This window comes from Gossypium hirsutum, chromosome A06 (assembly GCF_007990345.1).
Source record: "Gossypium hirsutum isolate 1008001.06 chromosome A06, Gossypium_hirsutum_v2.1, whole genome shotgun sequence".
NCBI lineage: Eukaryota > Viridiplantae > Streptophyta > Magnoliopsida > Malvales > Malvaceae > Gossypium > Gossypium hirsutum.
In genome coordinates this window covers 66,822,985-66,833,762 of record NC_053429.1, presented here as the reverse complement: position 1 = coordinate 66,833,762, position 10,778 = coordinate 66,822,985, and the positions used below count along the sequence as shown (strand labels likewise).

Below are 10,778 nucleotides of genomic sequence, written 5' to 3'. Positions count from 1 at the left end.
ATTTTTAAAATTTTAACGTTCTTTATAAATTCTTTAGAATTTTTTTAAAAAAATTAATATAAATTGTGGAATTTTTATAAATATTTAAAAAAAATTGTAATTTTTGCTGAAAGAAACTGATTTGCTCATTTTCAAAATTGATAAGGACCAAAGATATATTTACACCAATATGTTATTCGAACTATTCGAGTTATTCAAATTATAAAATTCAACTTGAATCAAACTCGAAACTCGAATTACTTATTTGAATTGACTTATTTAGGTCCCAAAATTATTATTTTAGAAAATTTTTAAAATTTTAATTTTCTTTATAAACTCTTTAGAATTTTTTAAAAAAAATTAATATAAATTGTGGAATTTTATAAATATTTTAATTTTTTTTTATTTTTTGCTGAAAGAGATTGATTTGCTCATTTTCAAAATTGATAAGGACCAAAGATATATTTACACCAATCTGTTATTCAAATTATTCCAGTTATTCAAATTATAAAATTCAACTTGAATCAAACTCGAAACTGAAATAACTTATTTGAATTGACTTGAAAAAATCGAATAACTTAAAATTCGATTTTTATTTTATTTTTCAAATCGAATTAAATTTTACAATTATAAAATTCAATTAAGCACATGATTTATACACTTCACTCACAATAGTGAAATCACTCACAATAGTGAAATCATAGGTAAATGGCTTCCTCTAATCATTATTTTATGTATTATGAAAACGGAACAAGACTACAAAGCATCTATGAAACATGATTAATCATCACTAATAATGACCATTTTCATTATAAAAAATACAAAAATGAGATAAAATGCATTAAATTAGGTCAACATATTTAATACAAGATTATGGACATATTATAAGAGTGACACATAACAAAGCCAACAAAGTCATTGAACAAAAATTAAATATAAGTAGCTTTTAATTAAAGTGAATTTCTAAATAATCTATCATAATTTAATTTTTAGATAATTAAATACGTTTACACAAATTCTAATACAATAAAATTTTAATACGATAAAAGCTAAAATATTAACAAAATTAGAATGAATCGTATAATTTATTCAATTAAAATTAATTAATTGAATTATTTATTTATATTTAATAATTAATTTTTGAAAAAAAATTAATTATTGACTTAATTAAATAGACTTGTTATTTTATTATTTAAATCAAGGGTAAACCAACCTCGAATCAGCCCAGCTAACTGCGTCATAGGAGTCTTCTCGCCAATATAGTAATATACTTCAAAAAGAAATAATAAAAAAGAATACAAGTTCAATTGCAATAAGAAAGTGTTTCTTGTTCATGCCAATGTATTAATTAAAAATTGAATAGTAGCAAATAAGCATGCACAACTGTTTAATTCCAAATAAGCTGCATAAAAAATAAAAATTTAAAACAATTTGCTCAGTTTCCTCTTATATTTCTTTTATAGCGCAAAACCAAGAAATTGCATTTAAAGCTAATTCCCAGACTAAGTTGACACCTTGGTGTTATCCGAAGATCAAAATATTTAGCAAAACAGTGTACTCAAAGACCAGGTATTTCTGAGTTTAGGCTAAAACCTAATCCGGAGAGACATCAGTTTAGAGGTTGTCTTTTAGCCATTTAGCAGCTCCATTTGCAATTGACCTGCAAGATATCACATTTTTTATGATTATTATACCAGAAACTAACAAAGAAACTCAAACAAAATGAATAAATGTGAGGAAACATTGACAGAGAGATCCGATATTGATGATAAATCAAATAATGCTAAAAAGATTCGTTGCGTCTGCTTCACATATTCTAGATAGAGATAAATTTTAAGAAGATGGTGGCTGTAATGATTTTGTTGCAGAAGATGTTTGAATGAAAAATGGTAAAACATGCAACACAAGGTAGGGAGCAATGGTTCACCGGATCTTGCACCCCATACATCAATCTTGAATTGAAAGTCCATGTCCCAAGCCAAAGAAATAAAACTTAATTGCAAGTTTCTTTTATACATCTAATCTATATACCATGTTGCTCGTACACAGATGTTGGGTATGGATATGGGTATGTGTCTAAATATCCAACTCGTCAATTGATTTAAACTCAAGACTCGAGTATTGGTTTGGTTAAATATTAATATGCGATGACAAATATGTAATGCTAATTTTCTAGTAGTATATAATACATTAGTATTTTTATATATATAATACTTGTTATATCTTTTATACTTTTTATACTTTACTTTTATTTTTATATTTTTTTTTCTGTCAAATAGTTTTCCTGATTTTCATCTAATATCTTTTCTTTTCCTTTCTGTCGTTTCTTCTTTCTTGTTCTTCTTTTTCTTCCATTTCATCTCACCCAGTCACTAAGAGTCCGACAGATTCAACCCATATTCCGTACTCTTATCCACGTCATGCCGTGTTGACACAGGTGGGGCTCCCATTTTGGCAAGTCTGAATAATTGTATATCTATATAATCATATCCATAGTAGCACATGCATGAAGAAAGGTAAGCATGTGAACGCATGCACACACATGACGTGTGGAGAGTGAGAGAGATTACCCGGCAAATTTTTTTAACTTTGTCCACGGATCATTCTCATCTGCAGCTGCTTCTTCAGTTTTCTCTCCATCGGTACTAACCTTGCTTCCGCTAGTTTTGGCTGCATGAGTATGTGAATGCTAAATTTGTGAAATCCAAGCAATAAACTATGATCTTGCGGAACGTACGAGAAAGAATACAACTTTTGCATATAGCCCAGATGGTGACGATGATACGTTAGTATTGCAAAATATTTGACTCATTAAATGCTAAAAGTTTAGGCCATATGTAACAGTGAAGTGCATATGAGTTCAACAATAAATAATAAACAAAAAGTCCCATTTTCACAAGGCATAAGCAATTGCTTACTTGCAGTTGCGGGTTGAGTCCTAGGGCGAGTTCGAGAGCGACTGCCGTTTGTATTACTTAGAGAGGAAAGTTCCTCAAGCAATTCTCGCTCCTTAGCACTGCATGCAAGGAAGAATTACAGCATGAAGTTATTAGAAATAACTAATTTCAATAGATCCGAGACATTGAGGGAACGGGTTGGTCAATAACAGGTCAGGTCAGGCAAGGCCACACCATTATAAAGTAGTCTAGTTTACCAAACTGAAGATAATTCATATGGTCTAGAAAGAAAATATAAAAGAGAATCAAATGATATATTTAATTCAGAATGCAGTTCAGCTATCCTATTTCCACATAATTAAATGCTAATAAAAATTTATCTTATACCTAATTCTATTCGGTATGTCAACTTTGATTGTGAATAAATGGTCACCACGTATGGATGGTTTGTTCAGCTTTGGTGCGCCTTTCCTTGCAAGTACTAATACATCCCCTGGTTGAGTCCCAGGCGGGATCTGTAGGTCAGTCACCCCTTCCACTGTTTTAACCTGTTTAAGTGAAAGGAATCAAATACTTGATGAAGTACGAGATGTTGGTTAAGGGAAAATAAGAATAAAGTTACACCAAATATGTTACTGGGACTCAAGTGTGTCAGATACAGGCATGTCTCCGACATGGGTATGTTTAAAATTTTAAAAAAATTTACATGTTTTTGGAGGGTCATAAAATGCCATACGGCTGTCTTGTTGATTGAACATAAGACACCAAAAATACATATTTGTATCTTCAGTTGGATCATGTTAAAAAACAAAAAAGTAGCAGATATAGCTCAGAAAACACTTCACTGTGCAGGCAGTGATTCGCAAAAACTCTCTGGCATAAAATGGCATATGGCTGTGATGCAGAACCTAGATGAGTTACTTGAGCATGCATCAGGCTGTCTCCCTGATTGAAGCTATGTGCAGTGCATCTTAGGATGACACCTTGAGAATGTGATTTCATAAGGGAGATAGGAATGGGCTTACAAGTAATGTAATAAAATAAAATACTGGAAACAATAATCAACCAGATAAGAACCAAACGATCAAAGAGATATGTAGATGCAGGCTTCTACTCTCCAAAGTTGCGCATTAATTTTCTAAACACACATATAAAATCATTCAAACTTTATGCATTTCTTTAATTTATAAGAATTAATATGAAAACTAAAGCATAAAAAATTTAATGCAAGAACGAAAGATAACGCAAAAAATAGTGAGGAACTACCTTGACAACAGACCCCAGAATGGCATCAAGGTAACTAATGGAAACTGTTGACAAAAGATTTATGCCATCTCTTTGAATTCCTGGGACTTCTTGAACATCTAGATATGCATAGAGATCTCCTGGAGGGCCCCTGTTAAAACCAGAGCATTTCTATACTCAACAACAAGAAAATATCTAAGACCTAAGACTACAGCCTCCTTTATCCTACTTCTGCAGCTAAAAGTTCCTAGTTACTCAACAGTAAGTTTTATTCCTTGCATAAACAAATTCGTCTAAAGTAGTAATAAGCAAAATGTAACCATTTGAGACATGAAACAGCATCCCTGAAAATATTATATTAATAAATTTACTTCATAAAAAATAACACAAAAAAAAACACTAATTGGGAAGAAAAGGAAAGAAATAAAGTGGAAGGGTTAAAATCACGATATAATAACATTTCTGTGACAATACTTCAATGAAAAAGGGACCATCTACACCAAATAAATGCAGTAGAATCATAGTACAAGTGCAAGAAGTTAATGTCATTCCAAAAAGTCAAGGAATTTGAGAAAAGGAACATCACTATCATTGCAACTTAAAATCAAACTTCACCATTCTTAACTTTAAAATGTAAGACTGGATGTTCCCATGAATATTTTAATTCAATATAAAATGAACAGGCTGTCATGATGCAAGATATAGATTTGGCTAGTATTTTAACTTCCTGAAGGTAACCACAAGTTCCCTAATTTTACAATTAGCCAATAAACTAATGTTGTATTCTAAAAGTAACAAATATAAATATACATCTGCCATGAAATCTAGCTGCAACTCTCATACCAGGTCATTGAAATGAGCTTATGTATATCCAATAACAAATTATAAAAGCAGGAAACTATCTAGTATAACTGAAAATTAAAAATGTAATTTCAGAATGCAATTGGCATTTAATACCCAAATATCTCATCCATATTAGATATACAATAAAAAGTCCATCTACGTACCCTTTTGGTCCAGCATCACCCTCGCCTGCAACTCTGAGGATACTGCCTGCACTAACCCCAGGAGGAACTTTGACTTTGATATTTTTCTTAACTCGTATACGTCCTTTACCAGAGCATTTTCGACAGTTTTCAGAAATAACTTCACCATCCCCACCACAATTTGGACAAACAGAAACCTAACATATTGCAATGGAGAAGCTATATAAGAAGCATCATATAACAAAATCATCAGACATTGGTTCAGATCAGAAATCAAGATTGGAACTGCAAACCATGGAGGGAAAAAGGACAACCAAATCATTATTTTTAAACATGATTGCTTCCCTATCTAGCAGGCTACCAGACACGTTAAAAGGTCCCTATATTGAATACAAATATCATCCTATTCAATGTCTCCTTTGATCTATTTGTTCTGCACTGAAAAAAAAAAGTACTGGGAGGTTCTTTCTCTCTACCTTTTGAGTCAAATTCATCAATTGGGATCAATAAAATTACTACAACTTAAATGAATGTAATCGATTACACAATAGCATCATCAGTTTTCCACTAGAACCTGGTTAGACAAAAACCCTTCCACGGATGAGATTGAAAAGTTCATTGGCAATGTCTTCCAAATTTATCTTTTAATCTTAAGAGGCTTTATCATTTGGGTCTTGGAATTTTAACCATGTACCAAGTACCAACATGGCTCTATCACTATTCCCGTGTGGTAAAGCAGTAGACATTTGTTTGTACAAAACTGATCTTTGGCGTCAAACTCTCCACTTTTACCTCTTTTCTTCACAATATGATTTCCGATTTGTTAGTATACAATGTGACCAACTCAAGTACCACTGAGTGAACCCACCTCAAGTAAACCACTGTCTACAATTTATGTATAACAAGCAGACAGTAGTCCATTGTTACAACTAAATAGCATGCCTAGTACCGCCAAGGTCCTGATCCTAAAGGATGTTTACACACTTAAAATGTAGAAAATGCCATAATGAGAAATGATCATAAAAACCTTACTTCCTCATAACACCCCCAGCCATGATGAGAAATGATGATCATAAAATGCCTAGTACCCCCTAGCCCCCAAGAAAAAAGGTGACCAAGAGCCAATTGGACAAGAAAATTTCCAATTACCTGTGAAAACAAGCCAAAGGGCGTCTGCTCAGTCCTCATAACCTGACCCCTTCCACCACAAGTTGAGCATATCCTCATTTTTGACCCAACTTTTGCACCAGTTCCAAGACAAACTTCACATGTTTCTAAATGGGAAAGCTCAAATTCCTTTTCAGCTCCAAAAATAGCCTCCGAGAATTCTAACGTAATGTCGTAACTGAAAATATTTGAATTACCAGCACAATATCGATTATAAAAGCCTTTGAAAAAGGATGTATAGATGCATAGATACAGAAAAATGAGAACATATACAAGAACCTGCAAAAAATATTTGATTAACATTATTACCAAGGGCTTATCTGACATAAATGATATTTCTTCATAATCAAACTAACAAGATATTTGAAGTTTATCAAAACAGCACTTAGGTAAGTGATAGGATAATAGGATGGGATTTAGTTGGATATCGTTGGTTTGACTGGTTATATTTTTCTGGTACTAAATAAAAAGAAAAGAGCAGAGAGAAGAATGATTTAAGCATGACATGAAAACAATCAAACGATTAGAAAATGAAAGATTGAAATAGTGTGATCACACAAGGCAATAAAACACTGTCAGCAACACCAGAAATGCTACAGATTGGAAATAGAGAAGACCGTAGCCAAGCTTGGTAAACATACTAAGGCAATCAGTCAATCAACACTCACTATAAACAAAGTGAATAATCAAGGACCGGAAACTATTATCAAAACATCAAACGAAGATCTCAACTTACCGTATATCATCACCTTTACTAACCGTACTACGACGGCTTGTTCCGAATCCAGTCTGATCCATGCCAGGAAAACCACCCATACTTGGTCCAAAGAATGTTTCAAAGAGATCAAAGGGATTAGTCTGCAGGGAAAGAAAATTAATGTCTGAGTTTTACTTAGACAGATGTCGAAAGTCTTTGGTGCTGCCTGGGCTAATTGCATGCTAGTTAGTAGAGCATAAATCATGACATTTCACAACATTATAGGTGCATAACAGTTTTATTTACCCATTTATTGTGAAACACAGTCAAAACCCTACACATAAAGCAGACTATGCAAAAAAAAAAAAGTCGCTGCTTAGAGGTAGACATAGATCACAAATTGGCAAGTACAAGGAAATAATGACTCAGACAGGCTGTCTGAAAAAATGATTATCTCACAATGATTATTTGAACTCAACATTTTAAGAGGCATCATTCTTACACCCAGGTAACCAAATATTTTGAAATGAATATAACCAAAATATATCTTCCCATGAAGTAATAAACAAGGCAAAGCATGTCTAAACTTCCAAGCATATGCCAACCAGATATCCCTTGCAATTATGACTCATGAATACAAGCTTAATTAGAAAATCTCATAGTAGAAGCATACCGTATAAGCACTGGACTGGCCCCCGACTGCACTCTTGACTCCAGCTTCACCGTATTGATCATACAAAGCTCTCTTTTTATCATCTGATAACACCTGACAGTGTTGCACGTCATTGTTCAAAAAACAACATGATGAATAAATTTGAACATGGTAATGAACTTTTACATAAAGAAACCTCTAGCAAATAAAATTTGCAGCACTCCATGCTCCACAAATTGAAATGTCGCTAACAGAGAAGGACGAAAATATAAAACAGTTGTGCTGACCAACATGATAAATATCAAGACTTTTATATCCAATCATAGGATAAATAATAGAATTGAATCTTAATACTTCAAGGCATGTTGAATCAGTATCAACAACGCTTTAATAAACTCATCATGGAAGACAATTAATCAACTTGACACAATAAAAACTCATTTTTTGCTTCCCTATTCAAAGAAGAATGCATATCATACGTGTTTTATCACCTCCCAAGGATGAAATGGTCAAATAAATTTAGTTTGTGGGGCAAGAAAACTTCAGATGCTTTTTCAACAGGCTTTACATCTAATTCCTCCTTCACCAGGATTCTGAAGTTGTTTAAGTTTGAGAGGACTTTATAGGGATCATACATGAGTTAGCCTAGATGTCTCGCCCAAAAGGTAAATAACAGCATGACATATCATTGATCACAAATCACAATAAAAAATAAGAAATCCGGTATTCATTGTCCTTATAATCTAAAAGGTTCCACGCTGTAACATCATTTTGGTCTAAACCTTTTGCGCATACCTCATATGCAGCACTGATCTCCTTAAACTTTTCAGTTGCTCCTGGCTCCTTATTGACATCAGGATGATACTTCATATGAAGATGAAACGTTACAATGTCAGATTACCAAGACAAATGAAACAGAAGTGAAGAAATAGACAATTCATTAATGTTCACAGTGCCAATACAAACTTAATAGCTTCAAATTTATATAAGAGCACATTTACAAATAGAAAGAGATAATGAAATTAAACCAGCAAACTAGGAAGAAAACCATTTTACCTTCTTGGCAGAGCTACTTCCAAGGGTTCCATAGCTTGATTGAATCAAGCCAAATTAGAAAGTTCAAAGAACAATATAAAAGACACCAGCTTAAGATAGTGGTGCATGAAGTACAATTTGATTCCTAGTGGTAGCTATTCTGACACTGATATTATGACTAGCAACAGATTACAAAAAGTGAACATGGAATAGTTCAAAGAAACAATGGAAAAAGATAGGCCAAATGAGATTAAATTAAACACAAAAGAAATTTGCCAAGTAATTGTCACCCCATGCATGCCCTTCTATAAAACCAATAGAAAAGATTGAGCAATAACGCTGAGCGCCTCACACTGATAGTGAATTCACATTACTAGAATAATCCATGATATGTTACAGTTTAACTACTCAACATATGAAAAAGAAAATAGGTTTCTGCCAAAATGATATGACCAAAATAATCCAAGGAACAATCAAGTGTCTTGCCCCATTAAACGTTCATTCATATCCACCAATTCCAACAGTTAAAACTTGAGCCTTGAGCTCTCGGTCCGAATTTTGGGTTCTTCTGGGAAAATTTTCATCTTTTTCGGAACTCAAAACCTAAGAAAGAGCTTTTTCCTTCTCTAATACAAAGTATCTTCTCTTAGAACTATATTTAACTATTTCTAAAAAAAAAGAGCAGCAACAAAACCCAGAAAGGAAATGCAAAACTAATAAATAAACTTGTAAAATTTAAAGAGGGGGGGCAACAACAACAATTGAACTGAGTGAAGTACCTGACGAGCCAATCTACGATAAGCGGCCTTAATTTCTTTACCGGAGGCTGATTTGGGTACGCCAAGAGTAGCATAATAGTCCCCAGAAGCAGCCACCACCGTGGTCCCAAACCGGTGAGTACCAGCCCTATTATTGAATCTCCAATAACATGTAGAGGAAGAAGAAGGAAAAGTCACACAAGCGAAGCTGTCGTGGGACCTGAGACGGGTCCCAGCATTGAAGAAAACAGAACAAGAACAAGAATATGAAGAGGATTGTGAAGTGCTGGAAGGGCGTTCATTTGGAAAACCAAGAGATGAAGGCAGTAGAGATAGAGAAGTAGTGGCAGCCATAAAAAGAAAAACAAAAAGGAAAAAAAGAAAAGAAAAGAAAAAGTTAAGTTTGAAAGTTGTGGTACAAGGTGTTGGATAAAATTGATATCTCAACAAGACAAAATGTTGCTTTTCATTTTGTAATTCATGTTTGATTGTTGAGCCACAGTTTCAATGGAAACTGCAAAAAGGGAAAGAGAGTGAAGGTAAAGGAGAGGAGAGGAGGGGAGAGCCACAAAGATTGGATTTATTTTCCTCTCTTCTTTATTTTCGTTTTTTTTTCTTTCTTCCACTTCAAAATTTTTTCCCTATATCGATTTTTTAATAAAGGAGGATTTAGTTTTTAAATTTAACAACCTTTTAATTTAATCTTTGAATTTACATTTGTTGATATTAGTTTGAAAATATGATATTTTCTAATTTAGTATTGAACTTAAATTCTTTTAAAACTTCAAGTTATCATTTAAAGATTTTAAAAAATTATATAAAATTTTAACAATACAAAAAGTATTAAAAGTTATAAAAAAATTTTAAAAATATACATATGATATAACACAATCCCAAAGTGATCTCGTACAATTTCAAAGTGTTCTGTCATCACATTTTAACAAAATCAAAGTAAACTAACAAGTTCCAAGACTAAAATGGAAAAAATGGGTCAAAGCTAGAAAGTTGTTAAGTTCATAGACTAAATATTACTTTATCCCTTTTTTGTTGTTTTAGGTCTAAAATTGATAATTGCATTTTAGAAACCGAGCAGTTCTACAAGCAGTGTCAACTGCTTCAGGCACTCGATATGTTTACTAAGTTTGATTTCCCCACATCTGTAGGGTTTTTCTTAGATAGATAATCTACAATCTTAGCAAATTGTACAACAAGTGATTACAAGCACTAACACTCACCAAATTAGCAACCTCACTTTTACACCGATGATCTAAACAACTTTCCTCTAAGTTTTCCTTTGGAAACTTAGGACAAAAACAAGTAAGTAACTTGATTACTTATATAAAATGCATTTTGAAAATAGGT

At 32.8% G+C, this 10,778-nt stretch overlaps 1 protein-coding gene across 2 annotated transcripts; it reads right to left on the bottom strand.

Moving 5' to 3' along the window:
* Nucleotides 1-1,286: 1,286 nt before the first annotated feature.
* Nucleotides 1,287-10,041, bottom strand: LOC107910614 (chaperone protein DnaJ). 2 transcript variants are annotated; one of them, XM_016838521.2, is made up of 11 exons: nucleotides 9,438-10,041; nucleotides 8,419-8,487; nucleotides 7,645-7,737; nucleotides 7,011-7,132; nucleotides 6,257-6,452; nucleotides 5,129-5,304; nucleotides 4,143-4,272; nucleotides 3,264-3,424; nucleotides 2,898-2,995; nucleotides 2,550-2,649; nucleotides 1,287-1,639 (listed from the first exon to the last, which is right to left on the bottom strand). In XM_016838521.2, exons 1-11 carry the CDS (start codon nucleotides 9,768-9,770, stop codon nucleotides 1,594-1,596), a joined length of 1,524 nt encoding a protein of 507 aa, XP_016694010.1. In that variant the 5' UTR covers nucleotides 9,771-10,041; the 3' UTR covers nucleotides 1,287-1,593. The 2 variants fall into 2 exon arrangements, with proteins under 2 accessions (XP_016694010.1, XP_016694011.1); XM_016838522.2 differs by lacking the exon at nucleotides 1,287-1,639 and having other exon boundaries at nucleotides 2,548-2,668.
* Between the last annotated feature and the right edge of the window lie 737 nt (nucleotides 10,042-10,778).